This window comes from Asterias amurensis, chromosome 16, assembly GCF_032118995.1.
Source record: "Asterias amurensis chromosome 16, ASM3211899v1".
Lineage (NCBI taxonomy): Eukaryota > Metazoa > Echinodermata > Asteroidea > Forcipulatida > Asteriidae > Asterias > Asterias amurensis.
Window position 1 is genome coordinate 10558938 of NC_092663.1, and position 16683 is coordinate 10575620.

The 16683-nt window shown below is 37.0% G+C and overlaps 1 protein-coding gene across 2 annotated transcripts in view; it reads right to left on the reverse strand.

Moving 5' to 3' along the window:
* LOC139949260 (uncharacterized) overlaps positions 1–13826 on the reverse strand; it is a 136837-nt gene extending 123011 nt beyond the window's left edge. For both annotated transcript variants that reach the window (XM_071947657.1, XM_071947655.1), the window contains exons 1-5: positions 13588–13826; positions 7957–8086; positions 7393–7491; positions 6790–6965; positions 3943–4098 (exon numbers count right to left, since the gene is read on the reverse strand). In XM_071947657.1, the coding sequence (XP_071803758.1) occupies positions 3943–4098; positions 6790–6965; positions 7393–7491; positions 7957–8086; positions 13588–13666 (640 nt within the window). In that variant the 5' untranslated portion in view covers positions 13667–13826. The remainder of the gene's footprint in view (positions 1–3942; positions 4099–6789; positions 6966–7392; positions 7492–7956; positions 8087–13587) is intronic.
* Positions 13827–16683: the final 2857 nt, after the last annotated feature.

Below are 16683 nucleotides of genomic sequence, written 5' to 3' on the forward strand. Positions count from 1 at the left end.
ACATATTTAACATCTTTAAAGATTTTATGGAGAGTCTCGGTCTTCAGAAGTTTTAAAACATGGCCTTCACATTTCAATCATCTTTGTACCTGATTTCATAACACAAGATTCACTTAGGCCGAGTAAAAAAAGAAACTTGTTTAGCGTCCCAGCCCGCTTCCTTTTAAAAGCAGTGGACACTATTGGTGATTACTCAAAATAATTATATAAAACCTTTCTTGATTACTAGTAATGGGGAGAGGTTGATAGTATAAAACATTATGAGAAATAGCTCCCTCTGAAGTGACGTAGTTTTCAAGAGAGAAGTAAGTTTCCGCGAATTTGATTTCGAGACCTCAAGTTTAGAAATTGAGGTCTCGAAATCAAGCATCAGAAAGCACACAACTTCGTGTGACAAGGGTGTTTTTATTTCATTATTATCTCGCAACTTCGACGACCGATTGAGCTCAAATTTTCACAGGTTTGTTATTTTATGCATAGATATGTTGAGATATGCCAATTGTGAAGACTAGTCTTTGACAATTACCAATAGTGTCCACTGTCTTTAAGAGGGCACCTCCTTTTTTTTCTCTCTTTTTTTTTATGCATGTATACATTTTTTTAAATGTTAATGATTTTTTTTTTTAATATGAAAAAAGGGTTACTTTAACTGATCTCAACTAAAACAATCTGAATGTCTTGTCTGAATGTCGTTTCCAAAATGTTTCATTTATATATTGTGTGTTTGAGCAGTACAAAAAACCAATGGATATTTGATATTTTAAAAAGAATGGCGGCCATCTTGAAATAAAAAAAATATATAAAAAGTCCCTCCTCCTTCCTTTTTTTGAGAAACCTGGACGCTAAACATGTTGGTTTTGTTTAACTCAGTCTTGTTTCTTTTTTTAAAGTGCTCAGTTGTTTCTAGTGGAAGATGCCAGACTTAAGGTTAATGTGACTTCATATGAAAACAATGGTTTTATTTTACAAGTTAACTGTGAAACTCTATTTCTAAGGCTTTTGGTTTTTTTTTAAACTAACAATGAGAGTAGCATCACATAATTAGAAAACAGACTTAACAAAAAGCTTTTTTAATTGTATATGAGTTTTTAAACTGTTCTTGAATATATGCCAAGTGAGTTTGAAATACCACAAGTAGGATTTTTTCCCCATTTTGAATTTTGTCTTGTAACAAATTGTTGGTCCACTACCAATTTTGAGCAACAAGCCCAGCAGTCTTCTGAGTTTTGTTCCCCCCAAGTAAACGATTTGAAGAGAGTATGGTCCGATTTCCAAGGTGGCTGTATATTGTGTTTGATCACGCTGGGCACTACCCAGATTGAGTTACAAGTACGCCACATGAAACCCTCAAAGGTCAGTCTTTGTTGGGTATCATTTATTAACTTATAATTTCATTCGTTTCCTCTGGAGTGGGAGGCTCATTGTTTTTGTTTCTTAATCTTATTCCCCCTTGCACACTCAGGGCTCGAATTTGGGAGGAAAATGTACTACAAGTCAACAATACTGCAGGGCTTGAAGCTCAAAATGTTCACCAGGCCAGGGCCCAATTTCATAGAGCTGCTTAGCAAAAAAATTTGCTAAGCGTAGAATTTCATCATTGATAAAAACAGGACTAACAACCAAATTTCCATTTATTGCATATTGCTTGTTACATGTATTCAGCTGTTGTTTGCTGATCCTGAAAATCACGTGGATATTTAATTGGTAATCCTGTTTTTATGAAGGCAACAATTTCATGCTAAGCAAATTTTTGTGCTCAGCAGCTCTATGAAATTGGGCCCAGATTTTGAAATGATGACTGGGTTCTTGGAAGAGAAATGGAGATGGGCAGGACCCTAAAACCAAGAAGCCTTAATAGTCTACAGATGGACCAAGAGACTAACCGAATGGCAAACTAGAAATAAATCAAGAAGAAGAGGAAGACAAAGAGAAGATGGAGAGAAATAATCCAAACATACACCTACAACTTGGACTAAAATAGCAAGAAGGAGAAGAGAATGGAAATTGTATGAGGGGGGCTTCATCCAACAACGGACAAACACAGCCAGATGATGATAATTTGTGGGTAACAATTTTAAAATATCTTGGTTTTATTAACAGGAGCATCAGCTACTCCATCCATCCGCCCTTTACTTCGTTCTGATTAATTTACTGATTTAACCTTGCTCAGGAGTAACATGTTTTCAGTGTAATGCTATGTAGTGTACGTCCCTAGAAAAAGGCACTGGACACTATCAGTAATCACTCAAAATAATTGTTAGCATAAAAACTTACTTGTTAATGATCAATAGGCCTAGAGAGCTGTTGATAATATCAAACATTGTGAGAAACGGCTCCCTCTGAAGTAACATAGTTTTTGAGAAAAAAGTAATTTCTCACTAAAATATTTGAATTTGATTTCGAGACCTCAGAATTTGATTTTGAGGTCTCGAAATCAAGCATCTGAAAGCACACAACTTGTGCGACAAGGGCATTTTTTTCTTCCATTATTCTCTCTCAACTTCGACGACCAATTGAGCTCAAACTTTCACAGGTTTGTTATTTCATGCATGTTGAGATACACCAAGTGAGAAGATGATTGGTCTTTGACAATAACCAATAGTAAAATTACCAAATTTTCACAGCCTTGTTATTTTATGCTTATGTTGGGATACACCAAGTGAGAAGACTGGTCCTTGACAATTACCAAAGGTGTACCTTCCCTTTAACACAACAGGCACCAGATTGTACCACCACAAGGTTACACTTCTTCGTAGCACCATGACAAGTGTTTAGACAAACAGTCATCTTCAGAACCATGTCTAAAGCCACCTTGTACTAATCATGTCTCTTGGCCTAACATTACAAAACACAAACACACTTTGAACAAAACCACATCCCCACTGAAATTCCAGCAAATCCTTTCCTTTCAATTCCTGAGTCATATTGTGAGTGAACAAACCCATCTGGTATTGTGAATAGCCAGGACCAATAACAAAGGGGGGATTTTTCCCCTCAAGGCATTCATTCTACACTACGGGCGCCGTGCTAGTTGTGATCTACCTCCATGCTGACACTTCACAGTAATACATCCACAAAACCTTGAGTACAATATACAGCTCATTTTAAACTTAATTCATGGCCATTGTTCTTTTGTATTAAGTCAACACAATAACCTCAATCATAAAATCTGCTATTTCCACCACAAAATTAGTTGAGTACGTAAACCGAGTTAGGTTTCAGAAATCACAGAACGAGTTAAGATTTTGCAATAAGAAGGTCAAAGCTCTATGCTTCACCAGTCAACCATGTAAGCCTGAACAGATTTAAAAGTAAATCTAGGCCCGAATTCACAAAGCACTTTCTTTCATCTTAAGATGAGTTGTTAATACCACCATGTGGTGGTTTGTATTGCGGCATCACAATTTGCTTAGCAGTATGATTGATTCGCAGTAAACGGATACCCAACCTTGGATTGGGCAATTTGAGCTTTTGAAAGTGTTTGAAAGTGTTGGTTATAAAATCACTAAATTCTTTTTAAACATCTTTCATACCATTCATGTCCTAACAAACGTATTTCAACAACTTTGTTTGACGTCTTATAATTCGCAAAATTAGTCCTCACCCTTATACATGTATACGACCTGCCTTCGATTTCACAAAGAGTTAGGACTCGTCTTATCTCGAGTTAGGACGGTAACTCGTCCTAACTTAGGATTAATCTTAAGGTCCGCATGCTACAGTGCAGGGTTGGGACTCGTCCTAAGTCATAAGATTAATTCTAAGTTAGGAAGAGTTTTGTGAAATCGATGGCTGTGTCATGACTTTTAAACAAACATTCTTGGGTAAGGAACCGCGTACTTGGTATTGAAAAAGAATGAAACAAACATTCTGTACAAAATATTCACAGGGATGCTTTACAATATTGTAGTGTGTTAATTCAAATTGATAAAACAAACTTACCGATCTGCCATTTTCCTTCAAGACTGAAGGTATGCACAAAACTGTCAACAGCTGATGAGTTGCCATAGAGACGGGATGTTCTGCCTCTTTCTTCACCATCTACACTCCAGATGAAGTTGATTTCTGCAAAGTGGCTGGTATTAAAACCATCTAAACCTAAAATAAATTAAGTTTGAATATTAAAACTAAAGTAAATGCCAGTGCTGCAGTCACATACTTGAGTAGGGATCAGTACTCAAGTCGTGCTTGAGTACACAGGCATGCAACTGCCTGTTGAAAAAAAAGAAGAGGAAGATTTTCAAAGGCACAACGCTAGTGCGGAGCGAGGCAGCCGAAATGCCACGGAGCATGATACCCACAATGGTACCCTAGAAAATGTTGAGGTTTATTATGCTCTAAGGTGCATTTTTAGCATGTACTAGGTTTATTTTACAAGATTGTAGGTGTCCACTGATGTTGCCAGGCTTTAAAAAAGAAATCTGAAAAAAAAACTTCTTCTTTTTTTTCAGTGGTTTTTTTTTTCTCGTTTTTTTTTTTTTTTTTTTTTCACGTAAAAAAAAAAAAAAAAAAGCGGAAACGCGGAAGAGTTGCATGCCTAAGTACAAGTATATCGAGTGCAAGTACTATAGTACTGCTAAATCCCTGTTAAAACATACATGTAAAAAAAAATTTTGAAAGCTCAATAAACCCAGATAGCCTAGGTCAAGAAACTGTTTCAAAGTTATAAACATTTAAAGAGATTTTATCAGGGCCCAAAGCCTAAACAAGTTCTCTGCAAATAATTTCACCCTTGCCCTTCTACGTTTCATCAAACACAGACCTGCTTACCTTTGGTAATTTTCTGTTAAATTAAAAATACTATACATCACTCTAATGCGGGAAAGCAAAGTGTTCAGCTAAAATCAACTCCCTAAAAAATACACCATTTGTTGGCTAAGTCAGTCACGTTATTGGGCTTACTTGAGCCCACACCCAGACAAACTAAAAAAGTTGCTACATATATCAACTGCACCAGAACCCATGAAATTGACAAGAGCAACAGCATCCGACTTCCCCTTTTTCGTCTGGAATTTGGATTATGTTGTCGGAAGTCAGATGGGCCCAAAGAGACTGTCGACCACCCATGTCTCTGAACTCACAGGGCAGGATTTAGCAGCTGATCTCCCCCCTGATTTATTTTAGTTCTATTCTCAATTTGCACAACTGATACCAGACAGATGGTTTAAAGGCAGTGGACACTATTGGTAATTACTCAAAATAATTATTGGCATAAAACCTTTCTTGGTGATGAGTAATGGGGATAGGTTGATGGTATAAATCATTGTGAGAAACGGCTCCCTCTGAAGTGCCAAAGTTTTCGAGAAAGAAGTAATTTTCCACGAATTTGATTTCGAGACCTCAGATTTAGAACTTGAGGTCTCAAAATCAACCATCTAAACGCACACAACTTCGTGTAACAAGGGTTATTTTTCTGTCATTATTATCTCGCAACTTTGGTGACCGATTGAGCTCAAGTTTTCACAGGTTTGTTATTTTATGCATATGTTGAGATACACCAACTGTGAAGGCAAGTCTTTACAATTACCAAAAGTGTCCAGTGTCTTTAAGGGAGGTGAACCCTTCTGGCAGAATCAGGGCGCGAATTTAGGGGGGGAACCCGCAAAAGAACAGAGGACTAGTGGCTTGAAATTTTTTCTGAACCATAAACGTCTTTACAAGACCCCAATCAAAATGAAAAACAAAAAAATTTCTACAGAGTTTTAATTACATTGCATCCTTTCTGTTTTTAGCTGATCAAGCACCGAGAGAAAATTTATTTAAAATAATGGGTAATAATTTATTACTCGTCCCAACTTCAAAGTTTCTACATCTTATTAAAGGCACTGGACACTATTGGTAATTACTCATAATAATTATTAACATAAAAACTTACTTGCTAACGAGCAATGGAGAGCTGTTGATAGTATAAAACATTGTGAGAATTGGCTCCCTCTGAAGTGGACATGTTTTTGAGAAAGAAGTAATTTCTCACTAAAATATTTGAATTGATTTTGAGACCTCAGCTGAGGTCTCAAAATCAAGCGTCTGAAACCACACAACTTGTGCGAGCAAGGGTGTTTTTTCTTCCACGATTCTCTCGCAACTTTTAGCTCAAATTTTCACAAGTGAGAAGACTGGTCTTTGATAATTACCAAACGTGTCCAGGGAGGTAAACCCTTTGGGTAGAATTCGGGCTCGAATTATGAGGAAATAACCACGAGAACAGAGGATTTGTAGCTCAAAGGTTTTTCTGGACCATCAGTGTTTTTACCAGACCCCAATCAAAACAAAAACTGTCTACTTAGACTGAACATGTTTTGCACACATTGAATGCTCATAAACACTGAGTAGCAAATGATGATTTTTGAGTAGCAGCCGATACATTTTGTTTGGTATTTTGCTATGCCTCACAAGAGAAATCATTCACTGGATATAAAACTGAATAACAAAAGGTTGGTGTCCAGACTGCTCTAGGTTTTCCAGACCGATTTTACAGTTCTCTCAGGAGAAAAGAAAGTGTAATGTATGGTACTGGAACAATAAGATATACACCAAAATATATAAAAATGCTTTCTTAAACTACCTTTTGTCACACTGATATCTTTACACAAAACAATCAATTTTAAAACTTTATGATTTTATTTGCATGGTAAGTTCCAAACCTAACGTTCCAAATTGACACATTTGTCGAAATTTTGTAACTTCCCACTTATAAACCAAATTATTGTAACAACAAAGGGCCTCCTTACTTTCATTCATAATAAGTCGAATACATTAGTATTTAGACAATTTGTTGAAGACAGTTACCTAAATCTGTGACAGTTTCTGCTGCTAGGTTCACTCGAGCTTCAAATCGTACGGTGGAACCCTCCTGAACAAGATGTTGTGATTTACTCAGCTCCGCTGTTAATAAATAGGGACCATCAACTGAATAAACGCTGACGGCAGCGTCACCTCCGCACGGCAGGCTCCAGTTTCCACATCTGATAGAAAACAAACTCAATAGTAAATTGATTTGACTGAGTTTGCTTACACAGACATGTAATAATCACTGTATAGGGCAAACCTATTAGTACATGTACTTACCCAAATCCTGTAAAAAAAAATATTCTTCACACACTAGTGGAAATGATTTGAACCAACAACCCCACACTTTAGTAGATATCTTTAGCTGTATTACATTCTTTGGAGTTGGGGGTTTCCAAATAAAGCAATTTATTATCCAGCACACTTAGGTACAAATTTAACATTGCAATCTTTATGAACAATTTAGAAATAAGCTGAGATGGTTTAAGGAGTGAATTAAGGCCAAGTGACCAGGGGTAATAATGTGAAGTGCTTTGGGACGCCCCTCCGGGTGTGAAAAGCGCTATATAAAAACGGGTTATTATTATTTATTATTAAACTTACAAAATATTGCATTGTTGATCTATCGCCTCCTCTCCAAATTCTTCTTTACTATTGCTACAGGTACAGTTATCAGCACTTTGTACCCCGGCATAGAGGTACCTAAAAAGAATAGAAACAGAAAATCAAAATCCAATGTAAATACGACAATGATTAAAAAAAGGGAAACCTTAAAATATTGGGCCCCCTAGGTAACTAATGTTTTTATAGTAGTGCTTTTACATAACGTTTTAAACAACGTGGGGTTTGGTTTTAACTATTGGCTGGTCCATTTTTGTGGCTTATATTTTAAAAAATTTTGTATGCTATTTGATTAATTCTGCCTCATGTTTTTGAGCTATTTTTAACTTGTACAGTGCCTTTGGGTCCAGTCATGGATGTAAGGCGCTTTACAAGCTTTATCTATCATTATTATTATTATTCAGTATTTACTCAAGAAGAAAAAAATAGCGGCCATTTTAAATGACAAGCTAAAAACTGGAACAGTTCAGGGCAAACCTTGCAGTTGTACCCTGTACATTTCACTTTGAACAAATTGTAAATTAGAAAACTTGAATGAGAACTTACCCTCTATCATGACAAGAGCTGGAACACGAGGCTGGTGTGAAGATGGTGTTGCCAGCTAAATCTTGCGATACACTCTCTGACATCAGCGAGGATGCATTGTCATGGACACAGCCCAAGTGCCATGGTGACCCTGTGTATTCAGACCAAGAAACATTTTGAGATACTTACATTTTACAACAATATCAACAGTTAATACGCATTGGTATCCGTCAAGTTTTGACTCTCACAGCATGGTGCAAAACAATCATATACGTTTAACATTCCAAAACAACCTCAATGGATCAATTATATACAAAATCAAATCTTAAATTAAGGGAAGGTACACTTTTGGTAATTGTCAAAGACCAGTCTTCTCACTTGGTGTATCCCAACATAAGCATAAAATAACAAGCCTGTGAAAATTAAGTTATTATTTGTTTTGGGTAGTTACCAAACGTGTGCCTTTCCTTTAAGCCAAGCAAGCAGCACAAGGAGCCGTGGTTTAAACGGTATTTCGTATTCAGGAAGATATAGGTTTTGATAGCAACTTTAAAAACACTATAAAGGGCAGGCAGACAAGCAAAGTTTTATGAGTGGGAGCTGATTCCAAACGCAAGGACCAGCATGGGAAAAGGATTTTTTTTAAGTTTAATTTCAAAAGGTGGTTGCATTTTTGAGATATTGGCAAACAATCCGGAGCAAATATTATACAGTCCACACACACAGTCGAAGTGCAATATTTCACAAAATGCTTTTGTAAAAAATACTATCATTATCAAAAGCTGCTGTACATGTACTTCTAACTAAAGTTTTTATTGTCATCCATTTTAAAAGTGATTACCAAATGAATGCCTTCCCTTTAAAAAAGCACACATTGGTTTTAGTTTCAATTATTAAAGCAATCAGGAACACAGTCTCAAAATGTTAAAATACACGTGCAGGAAAATTGCTAAGTAGGATTTGAAACTTTGCATGGTGGAGATAAGATATAGAAGAGTTTGCGGTAACACCATGTAATAACAATCTCTAAATGAGTTGGGGTGGTTCTGAAAAGAACCGTTGGGTTAACTCGACGTTTCGATCAGTATGCTCTGATCGTCTTCTGGAGAATGCTGGACTCTGATGCTGCATGCTGCTTAAGTACTAGGCAGTGGATCAGCGGTGAAAATAGGAAAATTGCTAATAAACTACCAAAGAAACACCTTACAGAGTTTGTTTTCCCTTTCATCACAAGGATGGGTGGGAGGGGGGTACCCTGATCACAAGGACACATGTGCAGCTGGCTCAGTCTGGAATACAGTCTCCTTGAGGAAGAATGAATGCAGACTACATTTCTAGTCAAATGTCTGGATAAATACTCATCTACAATCAATTTTACAGTAAGTAGATCACCATCTGGTGACTCATTTAAGATGAAAAGGGACATTTTTATAATCTCTTTTTAAACTAACAAAAAATCAGATTTTCATGCTTGTTAGGGACATTTTTAGTACAAAGTACAAAAAAATGTTGTGTGGCTTTTTATACTCCATTGAGAAATGGAGGAGGATGGTAAAGACATGCACAACTTTGATACTATCAAAATCACTTAGGGTTTTAGAGTAGGCATAGTCTCAAGACAAGGGGTGACTTGAGTTCTTTGCAGAAATAAGGTCACCATATTTTTTGTCTTAACTGAAGTCTGATGTTAACTCCAGTAAAGTGTATCTTCTTCTCTCTAAAATGTGAATCCTTGTATCAATACCAAATATCAAATATCAAATAAATAAATAACAAATTTAAACGTCCAGATTCTCATGAATAATTTCTGTTAAAATAGGTCAGTTTTGGTTGTCAAACTGAATGCTAGAAAATTGTTCCAGACAACTGTCATCTTTAAATTCAATTTTCACCGCCAGGTTTTTCCTGTTGTCTTGCACTCTATCCTCGAAGAGTCCTTTGATTTGTTAATAAGCCCATACCACTTGCTACAAATCCTTGATAATAATGTCTGGGGGGGACGCTTTATCCGGACCACCCTCTGCGATTTATTAACTCTCAGTTGGTCAAGACAAAAAATGTCCCCCTACATTTGAGTTGAGGTATGCCTACATGCAAGGTCCACATTTAAAATGCACACAGGTGTACTGTATGGGGGAGAACCACATGGCAAGTTGACAAGACAAACAGTGTTAGGATACACATGGGCCCAATTTCATAGAGATGTTTTAAAAGCAGACATTTTGCTAACAAATTGTGTGCTAAGCAAAATTTTAAACATTTAATACCAGTCAGAAATGGTGCATGTGGCATAGTATTTTAGATGACAACCTTATTTTGTATATTTGTTAATTTATCCTTCATAAATACCTCAGACAGTTTCGCTAATTCTATTGGTGGAGAGCGTGTCACATGGGTATGTATAAACCTTCGTCTCGGTAAAATTATCAAGAACCAGGCCTCGTTGGGATTAAACCACTAGTTGAAAACCTCTTCACCACACATTGATTCCCTCATTGGTAAGAGCGCCGCTCAAATTTCGGGGGAAAATCCACAAGACTGCAGGGCCTGCATGAACCTCAAAACTTTTACTGGACTCGAGAATTTCTTACAAGACCAGTATTAAAATGCGAAGAATAAACAAAGTTTCACATTTGAGCCATTTTGGGAACAATACATGAACAATACATCATAGGGAGTCAAATTTTTGACTCCCATAAATGGCCGACCGCTTTAGTTCGCACAGTAAAAGGAAAACAAAGCAATTTCGAGGCAAATTTGTGTGGATAATTGTATTCTACTTTTAAAACATCATTCCAACCATATGTATTTTATATTAAAAAAACGTTACAAACGCTTTTTATAGATCAACTCGTCCGATCCAAGGCAACGTGTTCCTTTAACTACCCGATAACTTTTCCATTTTAAAAATCTTCTATCAAATGGCCCTTTCCCCCCAGAAATGCAATATGACGGTTTTGAAATCATTGACAAGAAAAACAATCTGGGAATTACGAAAACTGTCTGTTTATATGCATTTGACAATGCACTTTACCTCGACCCCCCTAATGGGGCATCTTTTTTAAGAATCCATTCAATATTTGTACAAACTCAATCTCTTTTCATCTTTGAAGTAAACTATTTTTAATGTTAACAATAATTTTTATGTCTAACCTAGTCTAACCTATCTCCTGATACCTGGATTTCATAAAACTTACTAGCTATTGTTTTTATGAATTGAAAGAATATACCAAGTGGTAGTTCTTGACCAAAGTACCGGCTCCATGGAGCAATATTCTCCAATCAAGTCAACAAATAAACCAACACAGGATCCCCACTCATTTTTATGTAATATTTGAATGTCCTGCTTTGAAAGTATAAAGAAGGAATTTTATACTTCCACCTTTTTCACGGAAAGAAGTGAACCATACAACCATTGTAAAAACTGTGCACAATTTATGGTCTGGTATAAAAACAAAATCAAGTTCCCTACACAAATGAAGTCGGGAAGAGGAAAATTATCTTGAGTCCACAGGTCCTGCATGAACAGTTCACATAGAACTGTTGGTGCTAGTGCTATTCATTCAATTTATGGGCTGGTATTAAATACAAAATTCTCTACAAATATGAAGAGATAAACTGTTCTTAACTTGAGTCCACAGGTCATGCATGAGCAGTTCACATAGAACTGTCAGTGCTAGTGCTATGCATACAACTAATGTGTGCATGCCAGACGAGCTGTGTAACAAACAGGAGAACCAACAAAAGTATTTACAGGGAAAGTGATGAGCCAGAGCCTGAGGAGTTTGAAATAACAATGAGTGCTGGGGACGCCATTGTGTGGATGGTAATTTATCTTTTGACATAACAAGCACTACAGAAAAAGACACAAGTAACTGTAACAGTTGAATGTTGCAGAGCACAGCTGCTTGAATTCAATTTTGCAAGAAGGGTACATTTACCAATTCCATCTGGGTTGAAGTGGGGTTTTTTGAGGTTTGGGTTTTGACTTGAATATGAAACAAAATAAACATAACAAGTCAATAAACATAGCCTTATCTTGTTCAGAGAAAAGTTATTTTTAACCATCCAGTAGTTCATTTATAAGGCTTTACAAGGTATGAAGTAAAGTCTTTAAAAGACAAATTTTGTAATGCATGGTGGCCATTTTAATCACAGTCACACAGAGCTGTTGTGAAAAAGTCACACTTTCCTTCTGAAAATGTCCCTTACTGTGTTTGTGTGTTGATGTTGAGGTTGTTTTGGGGATTTTTTTTTGGGGGGGGGGGGGGTGGGGAGGAAAGGTTTGAGCTTTGTCTCAAAAATAAACTTGACATTCAACAAATCTTGTCAAATGATCTTTTGGGACACTTCATTTTTTATGCAAGTTCACCCCAATTAATGCAATAAGCCACTCTTTGCATAGCAGCGCTTGTTGTCAAGGGACAAAAAAATGCAAAAAAGGGAAAAAGGTTCCTATAGCAACAAAGCAGTACGTAGCCGCTGAAAAAAATTAAGGGCAAATCAGACCTTTTGCACATTGACACCATTTGAGTAGGGCGCCTCTACCGGCGCCTCAGCTCAGTCTAGAGAGATACAAACAATTGCTCATTGGCCCATAATGTGCACCACAAAAAGATACTTGGTACTTGTAGGTTACCCTCCTGAAACTTCCCCAGGGGAACTTGAAGGTCCATTCAATTGTTTTGTTTTTGTTTTTAAGAAATCAAACCGAACATTGAGGCTAACAATATATCTGGACTTAAGAACTTAATTTATTTCCCACCTAATGATTTCAAAAAGCACAATATGCAATTCAACAATTTTTAAAGTAGCCTATGGAATTTAACTTGGAAAAGTTTCCGTATGGCGCCACCACTTTTTCATTCGAAATAAAATAATATAGTATCTAATTTACCTGATTGATATATCCCTTTTTGTAAAAATGAGTGAAAAAGTGGTGGCGCCATACGGAAAGTTATCCTTTAACTTTCTTCTTGATAAAGACAGTATTCTGATATGGTAGGTAGGGGATAGAGGGTTATGATTATCACAACTTTAATTACACAGTACAGCAAGGAACAATTATTTACTCTTCTCCCTTTCTCTTTCCATTAAAATGTTCTCAAAAGTGCACCAACACCACAGCCATGTGGTCCTATAAAACAGCCCTAACTAATCTAAACAAAGTATCATAAGGTATGATCACCCACTACGACATATATGACAGGATAGCCGGTCTCCCCTCTTCACACATGATATTATTAAGCTACACGTACCATGGCTACACGACGTGAAAAGTGATAATGGGAAAAGTGAATAATTTTAGTAAATTTCACCTCACTGGCCAGAGAGAGCAGACAACAGCATGTCCGTCCAGCACAATGTTTTGCGAACCCCAAAACTTCTAAAACAATTAGGGCATAGTAGTTTAGTCATTATCAGTTGCTACCATACACGTCAAAACGGTTTATTTGGGCAAAATTACGATGCAAATTGGACTAGCTAGTTGCTTCCCATCGAGTAGGTCACAGCGAGCGGACCTAACCAAACACACACACGGCGAACATGCCTGAAGAAAGCGACATTGCCTCCCATTGCCCTTTCCTGGCAACCCGCTCCACCACCATTCTATCCCGTACGCAAACTTTATCGTCAACAACTCTTACTTACCTGTCACAAAATCTGCCAGTAGTGTCACCCAAATCCACCAAATTAGCACTGGTGCGATCTTGGCCGCCAGGCCTTTCATACTGTCGGTGAGATTTGTTCCATAATCCAAACACTGTGACAAGTTTTCTTTAAGAAATATCCCTCATTTTTTAACTTTCGGGATTTCACTTCCGCTCTTCAAGTGTGTTGTGAGTCGAGTGTGTGTACTTACCGTACGTTATTATTCAAACACACATGCTTCTTTTGAGTGCATCAAGCGTGAATGCAGTGCACGTATGCATTGTGTGTACGTTTTATAGTAGAGTCGTACCCCCATTTTATACGATCGTCTGCTACCATTCAATCACAGTACCTCATTAAATTAGAACTATTTTCCTTGTATATCAATACGCCGAACTTTAATACCGAATATCATCTCGATAAAAATATGCCTTTGCATAAATAAAAGTATAGTTTGATAACAATATCAGATTTTTACCATCTTTTTAAATTTAATTGCCAAAGGCTTATCATAAAAGCGGTTTTCTGTGCAAACATAACTTGGCGGAGGGACCGTTTTTAAGACGGCAGTTCGTAGGTCGAAGAAGTACAGGGAAGACGCAATCAGTGCGCACGCCAATACATGAGAGGGTCACCCAAAAGTTGTCTACGGGATGTTGGGTAGCGATCTTTTAACGTTTCTTCCTTGCTTTTATTCTTTACTACCTCACTATTTTCAAATGTGATAACAGATTAAATATGAAATTTTCACCAATATTGTGGGGACTAATAAAATTATAAGCTAATCTTGATGCACGTTATGTGCTTTCCCCGCTCCTTGGCACAGCTAAGCATAATTTTATACCTTCGGGTTTTTTTTTTTTAATGTTAAGTTGTGTATAATTATTTTCAATGATTTGGTTTATTTTGCCCCATTTGCTCCTTCGCTCGGGAAAACATTTGGGACAGGGGGGTAGGTGTTATTGTTATAATCAGCTTTCTTTAACGCACTCGCTCATGGCATGGCGTTTTAACATGTACAATTATCGCACTATAAAGAGATTCGTCTACACACAAAACTCAGTTAAGTTGGTCTCTTCTTGATTTTCCGAAATGTCCCTACCTGACAAACTATGTGTCTAGTATTTCCTTGGAGTGAGAATTTACATCGAAGAAGTGGAAAGAAAGTGAATTTTCCTTGGCGAAGCGAATCCATGCTTAATTAGCGGACTGGCAATATGGATGTGGATGATTTGCCGACTGTACTGCTACACCAATCAACATTCCACTATTTATCTCAAGAAACTTAGGCCTATGAGTATAGTAAAAGCCGCCAAATTTTGTTTGCAAGGAAAACAATAACCTAGTTGGATAGCAACATGACTTAACCTTTGTCTGCAGCATGCTTCTTGATTAATTTAGTACTGAGGCCCAAAATTCAAACAGTAAGAAATATTAATGGGGCCGGGGGTGGGGGTGAAGGCTATAGCTAGGCCAAAATAAGGTATGACATTTTGCAGTTTGGCAAAGTAGCCCTGCTTTGAGCCGCTTATAATAGGGCTCAAGGCAATGTTATAATACCTCGATTGTTTCAATCCTTTGTGGGTGTATACAATAAAATTAACCACGAATTAAACTTTATTTCAAATTCTGGCCTATAGGAATACATAATAATATATTCAAATTATGGGGGAATAAAAAGTGATATATTTTTCCATAACCGTACGCGTAATGTAGGTCTACTTCGGAGTGAATTTTTTTTCTCAAAAACTCAAAGCTGCGAAAGTTTTTCCCCCATTATTTTTCAGAGGAATAACAAACTGCTGTTTTTAATTTTCCATTGATCCTTTTAGAAAGTCATGAGACCGAGTTTCTCCTGGATGGGATAGTGTATTTTGTGAGTGACAAAAGACATCAGACGCCAGCACTTTAGTTGTGTGTGAATGCATGTTATTTTTCCCCAAAAAAATATGGACACTATTGGTAATTACTCAAAATAATTGTAAGCATAAAAACGTACATGGTAACGAGTAAGGGAGGATAGAGCTGTTGATAGTATAAAACATTATGATAGAAACGGCTCCCTCTGAAGTAACATAGTTTTATTTAGCAATAATTAAATTATCACTAAAATATTGGAATTGAATTCGAGCGAGGTCTCGAATGAGCATATGAAAGCACACAACCTGTGGACAAGGGTGTTTTTCGTTCATTATTCTCTCCCGCGCAACTTCGATAACCAATATTGTTTTCAAATTTTCACAGGGTGGGTTTGTTATTTTATGCATATGTTGAGATACATGTACACCAAGTGTGAGAAGACTGGTCTTTGACAGGTACCAAGGTGCCCACAGCGCCTTTAGTTAATGGTCTCTCTGGATCTGGATATTATTATACTCCGATAAAAGCGGATACCCGTTTCGCATCAGAGTTTTATGACCTGACCAATGACCTAGTGGAAATGTCTAAATAAACTGTGCTTTAATCGCTGTCTTGAAGGCTTTATAATCTTTTAAATCTAGGATATTGTGGGGGAGAGTCTCTAGAGTGCGTGGCGTGTCCACAGTTTCTAGAATGCAGTGGCGTGTCCAAACGTTCGAGGAGGCCATTTAGTGTAATTGGTTTTCCAACAGAGATTTAAAGGCAGTGGACACTATTGGTAATTAATAAAAAATAATTATTGTCATCAAACCTTTCTTGATTACGAGCAATGGGGAGAGGTTGATGGTATACAACACTGTGAGAAACGGCTCCCTCTGAAGTGCCATAGCTTTTGAGAAAGAAGTAATTTTTCCATGAACTTGATTTCGAGACCTCAAGTTTAGAACTTGAGGTCTCCAAATCAACCATCTAAACACACACAACTTCGTGTGACAAGGGTGTTTTTTCTTTTATTATTATCTCGCAAGTTCGATGACCGATTGAGCTCAAATTTTCACAGGTTTAATATTTTATGCATATGTTGAGATACACCAACTGTGAAGGCTAGTCTTTGACAATTACCAATAGTGTCCACTGCCTTTAACTATTATTATCAATAATTAATTTTGTTAAAACCTGGATACCAATTTCTGTATGTAGAAAGTTACTGGCGTCATTGGGAAATCCCCCGGAGAT